Raw genomic sequence first — 19553 nt, forward strand, 5'->3', positions numbered from 1 at the left:
AGATATGCAGCCGCCCAGGGAGCCGCCGACATTCCGTGGTTCGCCATGTGAAGACCCAGAAACCCAACTGCTGACGTGCGAAAGGGTCGCAACATTTAACCACTGGAACGCCGACGACAAGCTGTGCCACATGTACTTTTACCTGGAAGAAGCAGCAAGGACATGGCTCGAGAACCGGGAGTCCACACTTCGAACCTGGGATCTCTTTCGCATTGCTCTTTTGGAGATGTTCACGAGCTTCGTCCGAGAGGAAAGGGCCACAGCCTTGCTGGAGGCACGGGTTCAACTCCCGAACGAAAACGTGCCCACCTTCGCGGAAGAAATGATCCGGCTGTTCCGCCACGCTGACCCAACATGCCTGAAAATAATAACGTTCGTTTCCTCATGCGAGGAGTAAAGGAACAGCTGTTCGGTGGATTCCTCAATGCCGTCCAGGAATTCATCACAGAAGCCACGACCATCGAGAAGAAGCTAGAAATGTGGACCCGCCAGTACAACCGCCACTTGATCCAAGACAGCGCAGTGGTGCAAGCCATCGACTCAGGCGATCTGCGCTAGACCATAACGGCCGTAGTGCACGAAGACATTTGTCAAATGCTCCTGTCGTGCCCGCCTCAAGCTACCTCAATCACAGACATCGTCCGAGAGGAAATCCAGATATCTCTCGGAATCCCCGATTGAGCGCAGCCTCAGCTGCAAGCAATGAGCTACGCTGCTGCAGCCCGACGCTACGCCCCCGCTTCTCGTTCACGTCAAGACGCCGCGCCGCCGAAGCAGTTCCTCCGCCAGGCACCACCGCCGCCACCACCGAAGTCATACCACCCGCCAGCTGGCCAGCGATACACGCCGAGGAAGAGCGACGTTTGGCGCGCCCCCGACCACCGCCCACTCTGCTACCATTGTGGAGAAGCTGGCCACACCTACCGCAGCTGCCAGTACCGACAGATGGGACTGCGTGGAATTGCCATTGACGCGCCGCGTCCACAGCGGGGTGAACGACCGCGCGACATCGCCGACAACCTCGCAGGAGCGCAGTGTACACCCCGACAACCTTCCCGTTCGCCGTCACCAGACCGCTATGTCTCACCGCAGTGCCGCCAGTACACTGGCCCAACTCGGGGCTGGTCGCCTAGCCCGTATCCGGAAAATTAAGGGCAGCAACATATGGAGGTGCGGTTGCTGTACGACGAAACCCTGAAGATCCTCCGCCGCCGCCGACGACGACGCGATGAAATCTGAAGAACACGTCGCAAGCCGAACAGCGCGCTGACGTCGAAACTTCACGGCCCGAAGAAGACCTGACGACGCAACGTGGAAGCAGAGGAGCAAGCCGACATAGCTGTCATTCGACGCCGCGATTTAACCGCAACGCGAAGCGGCGGACTAGCGACCTCGAGGTCCACATTCGATGGCCACAACGCCATCACCTCGTCGACACTGGATTCGACTATTCCGTCGTCAGTGGGCCGTTCGCCACAAAATTGAAGGCCTGCTTGAAAGGGCCCCGAAATCCGGACCGCTGGAGGCCATCTGAAAACCCCAGCGGGAGTCTGCACCGCAAACGTCACCATCAATAACCGGATTTATCCTGCGAGCTTTGTCATCTTACATTATTACTCCAGCAATGTGATACTTGGAATGGACTTCCTAAGTCACCACGGCGCCGTCATCGATCTGAGGTCTGAGTCAATAACACTAAACACAGAAAAGGCGCTGCCGCCCACACGACGCCAGGGAACCCCGCGTTGATGTGATAGAAGAGCACGTCACCATTCTGCCCCTATCCAGGGTCATCATTTCCGTCGGCACCGAAGAACCAGCAGATCTTGAAGGCGTCATCGAGGGCGATCAGCACCTGCTTCTGAACAGTCAGATTTTCGTCGCAAGAGGCATAGCCGAGCTGCGTGATGGCAAAGCAAAGGTAGCGCTGACAAACTTCAGCCACGAATATAGGCACCTCAACATTGGTACGAAGGTCGCCTACATCGACGAATGTGTGGCCGCCAGCAATGCTTTCGCCCTCTTCGATGCTGCCGAACCTGCTTCAACGAATCGAAGTCCCGAACCAGATTTCGACGTCAACCCGAGCCTTCCGAAACACAAGCAATTCAAAGACTGCTTCTTGTCGTCGTCAAGAATTCGATAGACCCCAGTCGCGACATATCGCATCATAACAGAAGAAAGTGCCCGACCAATCCGTCAGAGCCCGTACTGAGTTTCGACGCGAGAACGCGAGGCCGTTAAGAAACATGTCGACGACATGCAACGCGACGACATCATTAAGCCGTCTAAGAGTCCATGGGCGTCACATGTGGTGTTAGTGAGGAGGAAGGATCGAACCCTACGTTTCTGCGTCGATTATCGTCGCCTGAACAAGGTCACGAAGAAGGAAGTGTACCCTCTCCCACAAATAGACGACACCTTAGATCGACTCCACAACGCAAAGTGCTTTTTGTCGGTGGATCTCAAGACCGGCTACTGGCAAAGAGAAGTCGACGACAGAGACCGAGAAAAGACTGCCTTTATAACACCAGACGGCCTGTTCGAGTTCAAGGTCGTGCCATTTGGTCTTTGGTCGGCACCTGCGACTTTTCTACGCGTTATGGATACAGTACTGGCCGGCTTGAAGTGGCAGACGTGCCTCGTATACCTGGACGACGTCGTCGTGTTTCCATTAAGCATGGACGAACAGCTCCGCCGCCTTGAAGCTGTACTTGAAGCAATCAAAACCTCCGGACTCACCTTGAAGCCTCAAAAGTGGCGCTTCGCGTACAAGCAGCTCTTGGTTTTGGGTCACATGATCAGCAGGGATGGTGTTCACTCAGACCTGCAGAAAACAGCTCCCATCATTGCCTTCCCGCCGCCCACCAACAAGAAGGCCGTACGCCGATTTCTCGGCATGTGCGCCTACTATAGACGCTTCGTCAAGGAATTTTCGTGAATAGCCGAGCCGCTACCACACCTCACAAAGACCGACATTCCTTTGAAGTGGGAAACGGCGCAGATCGAAGCATTTCAAAAACTGAAACGACGCCTTCAGATGCGTCCGATACTAGCACATTTCGACGAATACGCTGATACTGAAATCCACACCGACGCAAGTAGCGTAGGACTCGGCGCGGTCCTTGTGCAGAAGACAGAAGGGCTGGAAAGGGTGATCAGTTATGCTAGCCGGTCTCTATCAAAGACTGAAAGCAACTATTCCACAACAGAAAAGGAGTGCCTGGCCATCATCTGGGCTACATCGAAGTTTCGCCCCTACCTGTGCGGCCGGCCCTTCAAAGTTGTGAGCGACCACCACGCCTTGTGTTGGCTAGCTAACTTGAAGGACCTTTCAAGTCGCCTTGCACGGTGGAGCCTGCGACTTCAAGAATTGGACATTACCGTCGTTTACAAGTCTGGAAGAAAACACTCCGACGCTGTCTGCTTGTTTCGCGCCCCCGTCGACCCGCCGCCGCAGGACAACCAGGAAGATGACTGTTTCTTGGGAACCATAAGTGTCGAGGACTTCGTCGAACGACAGCCAGAAGTCAGGGGCCTTGTGGATTACCTCGAGGGCAGGACCGCAGTTGTTCCGAATGCATTCAAGCGAGGACTGGCGTCGTTTTTCTTGCGAAACGGCTTTCTCCTGAAGAACTTGTCGCCCCTTCGAACCAACTACCTTCTCCTGGTGCGTTCAGCATTGAGACCAGAAGTCCACCAGGCCCTCCACGATGACCCGACGGCTGGACACCTCGGTGTTTCCCGCACGCTCGCAAGGATAGAGGAAAAGTACTACTGGCTGCGCCTCGTTTCCGACATCACTCGCTACGTAAGGACATGCCGAGACTGCCAGCGACGCAAGACACCGCCGACAAGACCAGCAGGCTTTCTTCATCCGATCGAGCCACCTCGCCGACCGTTCCAGCAAATCGGTATGGACCTACTAGGGCCGTTCCCTACGTCGACTTGCGGAAACAAATGGATCGTCGTACCGACTGCCTCACCCGCTAAGCCGAAACAAGGGCCTTACCTAGAGGCAGTGCCATCGAAGTAGCGAAGTTCTTCGTTGAAGACAGTGTCCTGCGTCAGGGCGCCCCAGAGGTCCTCATCACCGAAAGAGGTACAGCCTTTACAGCGGAGCTAACTAAGGCGATCTTGAGATACAGCCAGACAAGCCACCACCGGACCACCGCCTACCACCCTCAGACCAATGGCCTCACCGAGCGCCTAAACAAGACCATCGCCAACATGCTGGCCATGTACGTGGATGTCGTGCTCAAGACGTGGGATGCCGCCGTTCCGTACGTGACCTTCGCATACAACACGGCAGTACAAGAAACGACGCAGCTATCGCCGTACAAGTTGCTCTACGGAAGGAGCCCGGCAACGACGCTCGGCGTAATGCTGCCAGCTACCACCGACGAAGACAATGTCGACATCGCCACTTATTTGCAACGCGTTGAAGAAGGTCGACAGCTCGCACGCCTGCGTATCAAGAACCAGTAGAGGATCGACAGCCGTCACTGTAACCTTCGGAGACGCCATATGGAATACCAGCCCGGTGACCATGTGTGAGTGTGGACACCGATACGCCGACGTGGACTCCGTGAAAAGTTTCTTCGGTGATACTTCGGGCCATACAAGGTGCTACGACGTCTGGGTGCACTGGACTACGAAGTTGTTCCGGACGCCATCACGAACTCTCAGCGGCGCAGCGCACGACCTGAAGCCGTTCACGTCGTGCGCCTCAAGCCATTTTAGGCGCGTTGAGGAACCTGAGGACTCCGTTTTTGCTTGCTGCAGTGCTGTCCTTTCGAGTTACATGGATACTTCTTTTTTACTGCCATGTTCTGTTTTACGCATCCGTACGATGCTTTTTCAGAGGGGGGGAGCATTCCAACGCTCGCTTCTTGTTTTATTTTGGTGTATTCGGGTTTGAGCCGCGAGGACGGTTAGAAACCCTTGACACTGATCGCACCGCAGTGGTCGGGAAGCTTCACGATTGTAGCAGATAATTTTGCTAGGATTGCGCACATGACGTGAATAATTAAGATTATTCTAGAGCTTGCGCGACCACCCTTGATAAGGCTGGAAAGTTCGATGCATGATGTATAAAAGACGGCGCGTCCCAGCCATGATCAGTTTTTCGACGGCCGACGCGCTGTTTGCCGCTATCAGTGTACACTGTGTATCAGCGTATTGCTGTAGTTTGACTTTCGGTTTCCCGGCCACAAGTTCGGCCAAATAAAGAGTTTCATCTCGGACACGCTGACTGCTGCCTTCGTCGACGTCAAGACCATGTGACAATATGTAATATAGCGTGGCAGAAGAGCAAAACAACAACCACTCATCACACAATGCTAATAGCGCAAAGAGTGTGTGGTCTAATGCTTGCCACCAGTGTTGCGTAGTTGCCACTCTTGAATTGGAATGACTCCGGAATCATTCCATATTTTCGCAACCCCGGAATGGAAAGCGGAAAACGCTTGGAGCAATGAAATGGGGATGGCATTAAGAGCCTTTTGCACGTAATGAAATGGGTATGGAATTACGTCTTTTTCCGAAAATAGAGAACGTTTTCGACAACGTGCTGTTTTTGAAACTTCAAACATTAGTAATTGAGAGCCTCGAATTTAACAAATAAAGCAGTATTTTTAAAATGGTTTGGCTGATTACAAGCACGGTACACTTATAACCAAGGCGCCTACTACAAACCGAGGCATAAGTTAATGCACAAACAAATGCATTATTCCAGTAGATAGTCAAGGGAGGAACGAATTACGCCTGCGCATTGGTTTCCATTGATACCCCCACGCGAAAGTGCCGAATACTCGAAGCACAGCCTGATCTTTATCTCACGAGCACTTTAGTACCTGACACACGTAAATAACCTTTGCGACAAGGAAGACATTGCATACCTGCGCACATGCGAAGACAGAAATTTGTCCCCACCCCATCCACGCTTGCGAGGCGCGCTTGACAAGCGTGAGTGCTGACGTGGAGTGCGGCCCAGTGTTCCGTATTCGATGCAAAGGCACAACTGTACCCGAGCGTTGCTGTGTTCCAACTAATACCAGCAGATCTAGAGGGTTTTGTTCCCCATTAACCAAATCTTACTTTTCTTTATATTCACGACCGCTCCAGGCGCGTGGCAAAACTGCTTAGTCCTCTTGAATACAACATTTCTCAGCATAAAAATGCGCTATGTCGTCATTTTTGTATTAACACATTTAAGCTTAAACAATAATAAAACATCACCATTCGGTCAAACATGTTGACCATGCAAATACTATAGGTAGGGGGAGGACTGCCCCTATGGGAATTAGTAGGGTGGTTGTGCTACACGAGATATGTCACCAAGCTACTATCCCTCGGCCATGGTAATGCGTGTTGCGTACTTTTGCAGTTCTTAATCTATCTGATGACATCAGCTTTATGGGGCGTTCATTCTTAACTCGATAAAACTATGAAAGTGCCTTTCCTACGTTGAGGAATTACAGGAATGGAAGTGAACTGCCCGGCCATTCCCGCAATGGGAATGGACTAAGATTTTCATTCCGAGGAATTGAAAGGAATGGTATTGCAGTAAGTTCTAATTTCCCGGAATGACATTGGAATAGAATGGAGGCGCCCATTCCGCAACGCTGCTTTCCACCCACTGCAAAGAGCTCAACCATAATTCTTTATCATAATCAGCCACAGCACATAGTGCACATAATGCCTTACAGATGTGTAGCGGGTACCAAGTGAAACGTGTCTTCACAGAAGTAGTTTATTGCTTATAGTGCATTGGTATATGAGAGCTTCTACAATGTCTACTGTTGTTTGGCAGATATAGCAACGCTTGATGTGGACGCATCTCACTCACGTTGACGCCAAGTGGCACATCGTACCAACGACTAACGGCCGTGATCATGACTTGACCTTTTCGGTAGCTGAAGTTCTTAACATATACGTGGACACCGCATATGGTGATTCCCGCCCAAAGATGGCATCAACAAGCACATAATAAACACTAATGCTCGAAATGCACTCCTTCAAAACGTCGTGAAATGCGAAGAGACACGCTACGCGCGTCGCGTTTTCCCTCTAGCCTGGCCGTTACTTCTCACAGGGCGAGCGGGGAACGCGGTGCGACAGCCAGGCGAGTATCGGATAGCTATTGTTCGATATGGATGGATGCTATGAGCGAGGCTTGGTTTAAAGTTGCCACCTCACGGTCTGTTAAAGCGTTGACGAAATTAAAATGTTATCAGAAACGCGTTGAATGGGACGGTCGTAGCAATGGTGCGTTTATTATTTTTTTTCGAGCCTGGTGGCACAGATGTCACCGCCCCGTCATAAAGGGGACGCTCATAGCATCCATCCATCAAATCAAGAGCACTGTGAGATGAAAGTGTGAATATAAAAGGCGCGTTCATGTAGCCTCCGCAACGTGTTTGGAGGTAGCTCAGTGGGCTAAACACCCACCAGCCTTTGCCGCGGACCGAGAGGTCATGGGTTCGATTCCCGTCAACGGAACTTTGTCTTATAGTTTTTTCTTTGCCATCTGATGGCGTTCATTTTGCTTACGCACATCCGTGACGGAAATACGTCCTAAAAGTATTGGTGGACCCAGGCATAAAACACTTTCGTGTTAAAAAATGACGTAGTGCAAACTTCGCTACTTCAGAAAAATTACGACGATTTATAGTGTAGTAGGTACATTGCATGTGTACTTGCATTAGTTGCCCCAAGAGTCTCTACAACGGGCTCTACAAAGTCCGCTCTTCCAGCTTTCACTGTGACTATGCTGCGTGTTCCGCGCAGGCCTGGCGATCTTATTATCAGAACAGCAGTATCGCACATCAGAGTACACTCAACGACGTGCTGCTTCTGAAATCGTGACCACTCTCTTGGCACAAAACATTGAGCCCACTAAGAAACTCGTATTTGCTTTTTGAGAAAATAATTACTATGACTTTGAAATTAATACTGGTTCGTCCTAGTTGGTAGGTAGGTAGGTAAACAACTTTATTGATTCAAGAACGAATCATGTGAGGGGGGGGGGGGTTGTGGGAGGCAGTGGAAACGGGACGACGATGGGCCCTACGGCCGTTCTAGGTGGCCGGACACTTCTGTGCTTCGGCGACCCCTCTGGCCCAGCCCACTGTCCGGAGCTGTAACTCCGGTTGCGAGCTGCGCAGTGCAGCCTCCAATCGCTCCTGGTGTTCTGACCCTTGCCACGGGGGCTTGGGTTTGTTTGTGAAATTCACAAAGACATGATTGAAGTCGGCTCTAGTGCTAGGACACAAGTTGCAACGGGGGGGGGGGGGGAGTGGAATGCACGACAACTGTCTCTCAAGTGAGGACACCTAAACCGATACACTCACGGGGGATTGGGGAATGAAGCGACAGTGAGAGTGCAAAGAATATGCTAAGAGGTAGCAGAAGTTTCGCCATGCGTAATAAGGGAGAGGAGGAAATGAGTCGTGACTGTGGCCGTTTGAAGTCTGCGCCACAAAACCTGGTCACCTCTAGAGAGAGATTTATGTGGTGAGAGATACATTAGGCGGGAATTTTGGTAAAAGAGTGTTATGTGTGCTAGCTGAGGAGTCGATGCCTGGCACCGCGAAGCGAAGGCACGTCGCTTTGTGCCCGGTTGACGAGTGCTGGCGCTTGGGTGTGAGCGGCCGTATTGCCTGGGTGTGCGCAGGGACCCAGAGGAGGGTGATGAGGCGATCAGGCGGAGGAGATAACTCAAGGATTCTAGCTGCTGGAGAGTGGATTTTTAGAGTGGTGAAATTACGAGTTGCAGTTTTAGAATCAGAGTAACTTCCGCTCTTCTGAAGAACGTGTCTTAACCTTGTCCCACTTTCTTGGAGGAGGGCAAGTAACTGCATCGCAAATCCCTTGTTTTTTATGATTACCTTAACTTCAAATTTTTGCATACAAAAAGAAACCTTTACGAACCGTTACGGAACATTTTTTTTCGTTCCAGAATAGAAACGGAACGGAACTTTTTGCGTCGGAACGAAACTAAAACCGAAACGAAAACCATTTTGTTCCGACACCCTGGTGGCCTTTGTAGGGCGTACGTTGTTCCACAACACATCGGTTAGTTGCCTTGAGGCCTTGCACCAGTCGAGATAAACCATTCTGTGAAAACTAAATTTCTTCACTCAGGCGCAGGTCACACGCAACCAGTCCGTGAAGTGGCGCTCTTGTCTCCAGCTTTCGTCGCGCAGGATTTCGCAAATTCTCCTGCTTACTAGTTAAAGGGATCCGGACACCGACCAAATGATTTAAAAACGAATGTATTGACGTTTCGGCGCCCCCACGGGAACCATGTTCAGAATAAAAGATCGGCACAGCAGTTCGCCTTTTTAAGCGCGGCGCATCACGTGACCAAGACACCTGGCGTACATCGGAGGAAGATTACCCTCGTTGCGATTAAGTGTGTGCGGCGTAGTTTGGATGAACAGGGACTCCAGATAAAGGCGTGTAGCACGATTTTTTTCCTTGGCAATCACACGGGCGTCTTTCCAGCTGATAGCGTGTGGTGTAGTTGCGCAGTGTTCGGCCACGGCATTGGACGCAACATGTTTATTCGTGACGTCATTCTTGTGCTGTTGAAGTCTCGTCTCGAAGTTCCGGTTTCCCCCACGTAGACGTAAGGGCAGTCCGCACAGGGGATGACGTACACAACACCCGGGTACCTTTCCTTTTCAAGAGGGTCCTTCACACGTACGAGTTCGTGCCAGAGCTTCCTGGACGGGACGTGCGCAGCCTGCACGTCATAAGACCGCAGAACTCGTGCAAGGGGCTCGCTTACTCCCGGAACGTACGGAATTGCGGCCCGTTTCTGTGTGGGTCCAGATTGGGCGGGCACTGCACGAGCCAACTGGCGCCCTACTGAGTCAATTAGGTACTCAGGGTAACCACACGCCATCAGCTCCTGCCGCACCAGTGCATTGTCACCCGCACGGTCTTCCCCTGTCGTGCATACCCTTTCCGCCCGACGAAGAAGAGAGCCGACAACGGACCTCTTTTGCGAAGCCGGGTGCACCGATCTGTAGTTGAGCTAGCGGCCAGTGTGAGTGGGCTTCCTAAACACCTTGAACGACAAGCCTGAGCCATCGCGTTTCACCATCGCGTTTCACGCATACAAATGCACGCCAACTTTCAAGCCAACCTACGCGCTCGTAAAGACGAGCAGTGCCACGCCAAAAAGCTGGAGAGATTGAAGCAACGCCTCACACCGCGTTTACCAGGCTCCCAAAAGAAGGTGGTGTACAACCTGTCCTCGTACCAGCCCGACGGCCCCGAGATGGCAGTCCTGAACCTCGGTCTCAACTTCAATATGGGTCCCGCAACAGACACGAAGAAGTTGGTATGTGCTGCTGAGCGTGCTGTCCGTTTGGTCGACCAGTCTCGCCGTGATGAGGCTCGCACACGCGTTGTAAACGTCTTGTCGAAGCTGCGCACTCAACCCACGGTGGCCCCCCTTATCCCAGCAGGAGCGTGATGCCGTCAAGAGGCTACGTGAGAATCATGACATTGTGATACTTCCTGAAGACAAGGGTAACGCTACGGTCCTTCTCGACAAAAGCAAGTACATCGAAAAAATGCACTTGCTTCTGAGTGATAAACAAACATACGCCTCGGCTGCAAGAGACCCTACACCTAAGCTACAAAGGGACTTGCAAAAACTTCTGTCCGACATCTTCCGCATGGTAACGCCTCAACACAAGCAGCTGTATTATAAATTGCTTTGCCACAATGGATCAGCTCCAGCTATATACGGCCTACCGAAGGTACACAAGACCGATATCTCCCTGCGGCCTATAGTGGACTTCACTCGCTCCCCGCTCTACAGGCTGTCAGGTTTTCTTCATAGGGTCATCTCGCCCCTGGTAGGCAAAGGTGCTTCCTATATACGCAACACGTATGACTTCATCGAAAAGGTCAAAGACACAATAGTCGATCCGGACGAAGTCTTGGTTTCCTTCGACGTTGTGTCACTTTTCACGAGTGTACCCATAGACATGGCCATGGATGTGTGCGTTGCCGCCCTCGACAAGGACCCGACATTGCCTGAGCGATCTCCCCTCGAAGTGCACGACCTAGGCAGGCTACTCAAGTTTTGCCTGTCGAACACCTACTTCACCTTTCAGAAGAAGTATTACCGGCAGTTACACGGTGCGGCGATGGGGGCGTCGATTTCGGTGACAGTTGCTAACCTAACAATGGAGGCTATCGAAGCTCGGGCACTTTTCCTCGTTTACGCCGCAACCGAAGTGCTTTCTGAGGTATGTCGACGACTGCTTCAGTGTTTTGCAGCGGCAGAACCTCGACCTATTCACGGTTCACCTCAACAGTATGCATCCAGCAATTCAGTTCACAGTAGAAGCGGAGTCTGAGGGCCAGCTACCGTTCTTGGACGCCCTGGTGAAACGCGATGGCTCAGGCTTGTCGTTCAAGGTGTTTAGGAAGCCCACTCACACTGGCCGCTACCTCAACTACAGATCGGTGCACCCGGCTTCGCAAAAGAGGTCCGTTGTCGGCTCTCTTCTTCGTCGGGCGGAAAGGGTATGCACGACAGGGGAAGACCGTGCGGGTGACAATGCACTGGTGCGGCAGGAGCCGATGGCGTGTGGTTACCCTGAGTACCTAATTGACTCAGTAGGGCGCCAGTTGGCTCGTGCAGTGCCCGCCCAATCTGGACCCACACAGAAACGGGCCGCAATTCCGTACGTTCCGGGAGTAAGCGAGCCCCTTGCACGAGTTCTGCGGTCTTATGACGTGCAGGCTGCGCACGTCCCGTCCAGGAAGCTCCGGCACGAACTCGTACGTGTGAAGGACCCTCTTGAAAAGGAAAGGTACCCGGGTGTTGTGTACGTCATCCCCTGTGCGGACTGCCCTTACGTCTACGTGGGGGAAACCGGCAACTTCGAGACGAGACTTCAACAGCACAAGAATGACGTCACGAATAAACATGTTGCGTCCAATGCCGTGGCCGAACACTGCGCAACTACGCCACATGCTATCAGCTGGAAAGACGCCCGTGTGATTGCCAAGGAAAAAAATCGTGCTACACGCCTTTATCTGGAGTCCCTGTTCATCCAAACTACGCCGCACACCCTTAATCGCAACGAGGGTAATCTTCCTCCGATGTACGCCAGGTGTCTTGGTCACGTGATGCCCCGCGCTTAAAAAGGCGAACTGCTGTGCCGATCTTTTATTGTGAACATGGTTCCCGTGGGGGAGCCGAAACGTCAATACATTCGTTTTTAAATCATTTGGTCGGTGTCCGGATCCCTTTAACTAATATGTTTCATCCAGGCCAGACGGGTTTCCGTCATACTCTCAACTTCATCCAAATTCTCCTGCTGTGTTCCGTGGAAGGTTCTATGAAGCCGCACAGCACCTGGACGTCGGCGGGGCACAAACCGTGAAAATATTCTTCCTCGGCAGGTGCAAACAACAATCAAGGAGGCGAGGGAACTTGGATTAGTGATGTTGAAGTAATTAGCACATACATCGGGACCTTTGCTATCTAATCTTTGTAATCGGGCCCTTTGCTTTTTAGGAGCAGTGGCATCAAACATAGGTATGTAGACGATTTCCTCGTGGTCGTGAGGCCTGGTTGTTTGGAACGCAATGTTTCCGATGTTTTGAGACTGTTTAAAGGGCCCCTCACCCGGCCACATAGCAAATTTTAGTTAGACGTTGGAAATTGTTGTGGGCCGAATGAAGAGCAGTATGCCGCAATAATTTTTCAAATCGGTTCATTACGAGCTGAGAAAAACAATAATTTGTAGCGGCGCGAAACCATGATGCGAGGAGGCAAGTTTCAAACCCTTGCTACTCGCCCCGTATAGCCTTCGCAAGCCAAATCCCTTCCCTGCCCTCTTCACTTGACACATACGCATGAACACGTCATGCGCATGCATGGTCACGTGCGCATGACGTGCCCGAGCCAGCCCGAGCACGCGGGCGTTGCACGGTCGCTACCTTTTTTTTTTATGTAGCGGCCATGGGCGTTTTGTCGGCGTTCTCTGAGTTCTCTGTGGTGTACTGCCTGTTTCCGCGGGACGGACATGAAAGTTGAGACATTTGTACGGGCACGAGAGTGGCGGTATCATGAGCCAGTGCCGCATTGACGTTTACTTGGACGCGGTAGAGTAAACGAGCATAATGAGTGCTCGAACGCGCCAGAACATTACTTTCGTTTCCAGGGCTGGCGTCTGCTCGATGCGCTTACCGCGGGGACACGAACGCATGGGAACGGGAGGCACATTAGCTCCGCATCTCGCTGCGATTCACGAAAAAAAAATGAAAAAGACGCACACATTCCCTTTCTGTGTCTCATTATTTCTCTCAAGTTTTATTAATCTATTCAAGCAAGAAATTACACAAACTACACATGTCGTGTCAAATAATTATCGCAGCGTCACGTGCTACTGTTGGCGACGTCACAGCGCTACCATCAACGTAGGGCCATTTTCTCATGTACGTCATCCCCTCATTCTCTAAAGCGCGCGCCCGCGAGAGGAAGGGCAAGCAGCGTTCACATTGAAATTTGACCCATTTTCGCGGCGCGTAGCGTTGCAAATTTTGGCAGACGTGATCGTGAACACCCAGTGTATGCATTGCGCTCGTTAGCTCAAAATTGTCAAACCTGGTGAGGGGCCCTTTAAGGAGTACGGCCGCGGGCAAAAATATACAGTAGAGCTACTAAAAGAAAAAGAACTAAAGTTTTTTTTTTTAGATTTAAGGCTATTCGCTGAAGATAACTATGTGTGCTGGTCGTACTTTCCGCGCTCGAAGAAGCCAATTATAAACCTTAATTCAGGACATTCAAAGGTTGTGAAAATTGGGATTGCCGTGTCATGTTTACGCGCAGCGCTATCCAAATCGTGCCCAGACAAGTTGCTCTCCAGCTTCAGCAATCAACTGCAAAGGTTAAATGGTGCGGGTTTTCCTCAGACGGTCATGCGCAAGGTAGCCCAGAAGTTATTAAAGAGAGTGAAATCTTATTGGAGGCCACCAGAAAAAGTAAATGGAAAGGTGCACACATTAAAACCCGCTGTTATTCCTTACATATATAAAATGTCGCACGGGTTAAAAAATGTGGCCATTCGTTTCGATGTCCAGGTGGTTTTTTCGGCTTCAAGTAAACTTAACAATGTATGTAGCAAAATAGACGGAAAGATAGCAGCCAAAGCCAAGTGCCTAGAAAATAAGAGTCGTCATGTAAAACACAGCTCGCGTTTTGTCGAATCTGCAACCTGCGTCGTGTACATGTTACCGCTATCGTGTAGCCGAGTATACGTGGGCCAGACTGGCCGATGCTTAAATATTCGTTTACAGGAGCACGAAAGAGCGGTGGCGCCAAAGGAAGGTGCCCACTTGGCGCAGCACTGCACCATGTGCGGCTGTTCACCCTGTTTCGTTGACGCAACTGTTCTATCTAGGACGTGATAAAACCATTCGTGAACTAATCCAAGTGTTCCATATTAAGAGGTGTGGGGATTGATGTGTCAGCCACCCGTATATTGCCCTGATAGAGAAAGAGTACTCCTATTTGATTAACACGCTTCGCTAACTTTTAGGGGCGTAGCTCCTCTTAGTCTAACATTGTCACGTCTCCGTTGTCCGGCGTATCTCCCGGCAGCCGGCAGTAAACGGCAGTATCTGTCCGGTGGTGGTGGTGGTGTGCGGCGTGACCCCCCTTACTGCGCATGCGCATACCCTCTCCACACACTTCCTCTCCACTCCCCCTCACCAATACCCAGGTCCTCTACCCCTCTCCACTTCCCCTTCCCCTCTCCCATACCCCTCTCCACTTCCCCTCTCCCATAACCAGTCTTAAAAACGGAGGGGGCGTGCACACATGAAGGCTCCCTAAAGACAATGCGCTGCGACAGTACGTGATATGTATCGCCCTCTCCTCTCCTACGCTTACCCCTCTTTCTCCTCTCCTACGCCCCCCCCCCCCTATCTTGCCTCGCGGCACAGCGGCGCCGACGCAGGCAGCGTCGCGTCAGCGTCTTGATTGAAAAAACCGACCGCTCGCGCTGCACAACCGTTCACTGACCACCCCGTATATATAGGCACTGGATTTTGACCTCCATGGTAGTGCGTGTGTGCGATTTCTCCTGTGCGTTATTAAGCAATGAAAATTCATAGCGTACATGTAAAATTAAAGTGAGCTGCAAGTCGTCATAACTCTCATCGAACCTTTAGTATAAACGCGCCCGATCTCACGTCGGTGATGATGTACTGGGCAGAATTCACGGAAGATTCACGGTTTACCGATGAACCTCCGCAGCTTCGCCCACTCATCATCATTCACACCGTGGATATGCTGTGATTTCTTTTGCTTCTTACCAAACCCGACACGCCCCGTTTTTTCCTTTTTTCTCTTTGTTTCCTTTTTTCTTGCCCCCCTTCTTTTTCATCGTGACGCATGTGCCCTCACAAATGAGATGTGGAAAGTCAATCTATTTCTATAGGCGAGAGAACCTGCACCACGTGCCCAACTTGTAAGCTTTATATGTGTTGCTTCTTCAATAAACTTCCAGTTGCGAGTGGTGCACCTGTGTTGTCGGTCTCCTCTTTACGTTCCTGTTTTATTTTGCGCCTCCCCTTCTTTACCCTCAAGATATAAGGAAAGAGGGTGCAAGAAGCTGCGCGCACACAGCTAGCTTGACTGCTCCGCAGCAACGAACAACAAAAACATAACATTCATTCCCGCTTAATTTTCGAACCGTAGTATAGGCTTCCGAATTCGTGTCAATCACCTTAGTGGGGGCTGTGCGTGGTCAGTCGTTTCCGCCGTCGCTTCGACGTCAGAAACTCGCTGCGCCTATCGATCTGAGTCGTCAATGGGGACCGTCGGTGGCTGTTCGGCCGCGCTCGCTTCCTCGTCTTCTGCACAAATATCTTTCGGGGCCACGCTGGTCGCACCTGTCAAAGTGGCAGTACTAGTTGTGTCAGCTCGCCCTTCTGACCTTTTTCTTGAGATGGTTCCATAAGGCGTCCTTCCAGGCTTAGCTTCGTGACGGTGGTGGGAGCTCCTCTAGTCGGAGAAGCCGCTGCACTACTCCGGCCGGAGTTTCCACCTTTGCCATTCTGGCTCTGGACCGCGAGTGCACGTGCCCTGGTGTCCACTTTGGTCTGGTGCCATAATTCCGCACATATAGACTGCTGCCTGGCGAGACAGCCCAGTCGTCCATGCCTGCTGCGGAACCTGTGGAACTGGCCGGCAAACTTGTGTCCAGGCGCTAACGTAGCTGCTAGACCAACAGCAATTCCGACGGCGACTTTCCTTCGCTTTTGGGGGTGGGCCTGTAAATAGGCAACAGTCGTATAGGTTATCTTCCAGCGTCCCTTCTGTCATCTTCTGTCACCTTCGGACCGCTCTCTCGGCGGCTCCGTTCGATTGCAGATGGAATGGCGCTGTCCGCAAGTGCACGATATTATTCCTTCTTACGAACGTAGCGAACTCGTGGCTTGTGAACTGAGTGCCATTACCAGACACGATGGTGTGTGCTACTCCGAACCGGCAAAACATGCTTCTCAAACAGCGCACTGTACAGGATGTGTTCTCGTGCCTCATGGGAACCGCTTCAATCCACTTGTTATGTATATCAACCGCCCAAGTATCATCTGACTTGCTATCCGCCCTGCAAAATCAATGTGGATCCGGGACGACCTGTCAGATGTTTTGGGCCAAGTTACCGGCGGGGCTGCTACCGGCATGGGTGCATTCTGCACGCCGTTTTTACACCGCCGACACGTCCTCGGTGTCCCTGTCAACACCAGACCACCAGAACAATGACCGAGCGACCGATTTCATGGACAATTAGCCCTGGTGCGTTTCGTGCAGAAGTTGTAACATCCTTCCTTGTGCCAAAGACTGTATGACAACTCGACTTTTCCAGTATACTAGCTTGTGGGCCCTCGAGTGTTCTAACTAGTGGTCAAAAAAACGGCAGCGGCGATTTCTCCACTCCTTTAGCATTTCTCAGCCACCCATGCAATACATAGCGTGTGACACGGACTCATATTGGGTCCTTGGCAGTTAGCTCTTATAATTCGTTGGTGTTGACAATAATTTCATCCAGGGCCTCCAAGGAAAAGACGTATTCGGGTGGGCCGCCATCTGACGCTACATCTGTCACCTCTGCTGGCGGCCTGCTGAGGGCGTCTGCTGTCAGTAGTTGAAGAGTGGTAAGCGCGACTAGACAGGGACGAAGAAAGAAAACAGACAAGGACCTGTCTTCGTCCCTGTCTAGTCGCGCTTACCACTCTTCATGGATGCAAACCAACTAGCCCGCCAACGTGTTTTAGTCAGTAGTTGCTTTCCAGGCACGTACTTTGGCTTGTACTGGTAGCCGCCCAGGAACAGTGCCCACCGTTAAATTCAAGCTGCCGCCATCGTCGGTGTCTGGCGATCGGGCCTCAGAAGCCCAAGCAGGAGTCGATGATCGGTGGCTAACGTAAACTGCCGACCTAATGGAAAATTCCGAAAACGAGAAACAACAAACATAAGTGCCAGGGCCTCTCGTTCGAGCTGCGAATAGTTCTGTCCCGCCTTTGTTAGCGTTCTGGAGCGGAATCCAATTGGCCTATGCTCTCTTCCTTCAGAATAAAACAGAACTGCTCCCGCGCCATACGCAGACGCGTCGCATTCTAGCTTCAGCTCTTTGTTGGGGTCAAAATGGATTAAGAGTTGCGCGTTTTTCTGGCTCTCCTTGGCTTTTACGAATGCAACCTGATGCGGTGGCAGCCACTCCCAGCACGCTTTCTTTTCCATTAGCGGGTACAACGGAGACAAAAGCGAGGACATATTCGGCAAGAATCGCGCATTATACGTGAGCATGCCCAAGAATGAACGCAACTCTATGACATTACGCGGTCAAGGAGCTTGCATGATAGCCTCTACGTTCGTTTCAATTGGATGAAATCCTTCCAGATCTACGCAATGCCCAAGGTACGTGACTGATGGTTGTCAGAAGTTGCATTTGTCGTACCAAAGTTTCACTCCGTGGTCTCGAAACCGTTCTAATACTTCCTTGAGCTGCCTTCCACTGTCACTGCTAGGCTCCGCCACTAACACGTCGTCAAGGTACAATTGGACACCGGTTAACCCGCTCGGTATCGCATCCATCTTTCTTTGCGAAATAGCTGGCGCCGAAGCTATGCCAAACGGCAGTCAGTTATAACAATACAGAACATGTTGAGTGGTAATGACGCACAACTTGCGCAACGCGTCGTCCAGCGGCACTTGACTGTACGCGTTCTTCAAATCGAATGTGCTGAATTTCTCACCCCCATTTATGTTAGCGAACATGTCTTCGACAACCGGCGGCGGGTAATGCTGAACATCAAGGGCTGGGTTGAGGGCGACCTTAAAGTCTCCGCAATTTCGAAAATTACAATCTTTTTAAAGACTACTACAATAGGTGTAGCCCATTCCGCATGCTCTACCAGCGACAACACCCCCAGAGACACCAACCGATCAATTTCGCTTGAGACCTTATCACGGAGCGCGTAAGGAATAGATCTAGCCTAACAGAATTTTGAGCATCGAGCTTCAGGCTCGCAGGGAAGGCCTTGATGATCCCAAGATCCGCCAATAAGACGTCTTAGTAGTCAGCAAGCAGGCTTTTCTTCCTGTATGTGACTGAACTTGGAACGGCAGGCAGATCCGGCGCTGTCAGCTGTTCAATTGGCACGCCTCCTTTTGCTGAGCGCTGTTATCAGATGACGTCCACACAGACTCGGTCCTGCACAGTCAAGCACTTCTAGCGTGCACATGACGGACACATTTTTGTATCGTACAGATAGTTCTACTTCAGCCAGTACGGGTAGTCTTCCCATGTAGCACGACAAGTTCAATTGAGGAGCCGTCAAGCGCGGCCACTGTGCGCTCGTAGATTTGTCGTGACATGACGCACACTGGAGATGATGTGTCGATTTCCATGTGTAGTTCAACGTCTCCCTTGTAACAGTCAGCTGAAGTAGGAACAGAGAGAACGTTTATTGATAGCAGCTGTTTCGTTTTAGAGGCGAAGGAGCTTATGGCAGAGCTCAATCCGGTGGTGTGTGACGTGACCACTCTAACTGCGCATGCGCAAATCCTCTCCACACACCTCCTCTCCACTCCCCCTCTCCACTTCGCGCCTGCCGAGATCGCGGATCAGCGGGTGGAGCAGCGGAACGCTCGATGCGCCGAAGCGCAACGTAAACATCAGCAAGCGGACCCCGATTCCGGGCTAGGGAAGCCCAGCGCAAACGGCAACGTCGGCGGCAAACTGCTACGGATGAAACGCGGGCTCGACATGTCGAAAAGCAACAGCAGCGCCGGCAAGCAAACCCCGCCGTACGCAACGCAGACGTCGAAGTCAAGCGTCAGCGCCGGCAAGCAAACCCGGCCCAACGCAACGCCGACGTCAAAACCAACGCGTCGGTTGCGCACAGACGACGCGAGTCCAACGCCCGTCCAGAACGCCTCGCTAGACAACGTCAACGCCTTCGACGGTGCCGACGCCCGGTTCCAGCAGGAATTCTTCGACCGG

General features: G+C 51.7%; 1 protein-coding gene across 1 annotated transcript; it reads left to right on the plus strand.

Annotated features, from left to right (window-relative positions):
* The first annotated feature begins 354 nt into the window (after positions 1-354).
* Positions 355-16257, plus strand: LOC119403645 (uncharacterized). Its single transcript, XM_037670563.1, has 5 exons — positions 355-544; positions 10236-10354; positions 10482-11189; positions 11305-11858; positions 16173-16257. Exons 1-5 carry the CDS (start codon positions 355-357, stop codon positions 16255-16257), a joined length of 1656 nt encoding a protein of 551 aa, XP_037526491.1.
* Positions 16258-19553: the final 3296 nt, after the last annotated feature.

Source organism: Rhipicephalus sanguineus, chromosome 8 (genome assembly GCF_013339695.2).
Source record: "Rhipicephalus sanguineus isolate Rsan-2018 chromosome 8, BIME_Rsan_1.4, whole genome shotgun sequence".
Classification (NCBI taxonomy): Eukaryota; Metazoa; Arthropoda; class Arachnida; order Ixodida; family Ixodidae; genus Rhipicephalus; species Rhipicephalus sanguineus.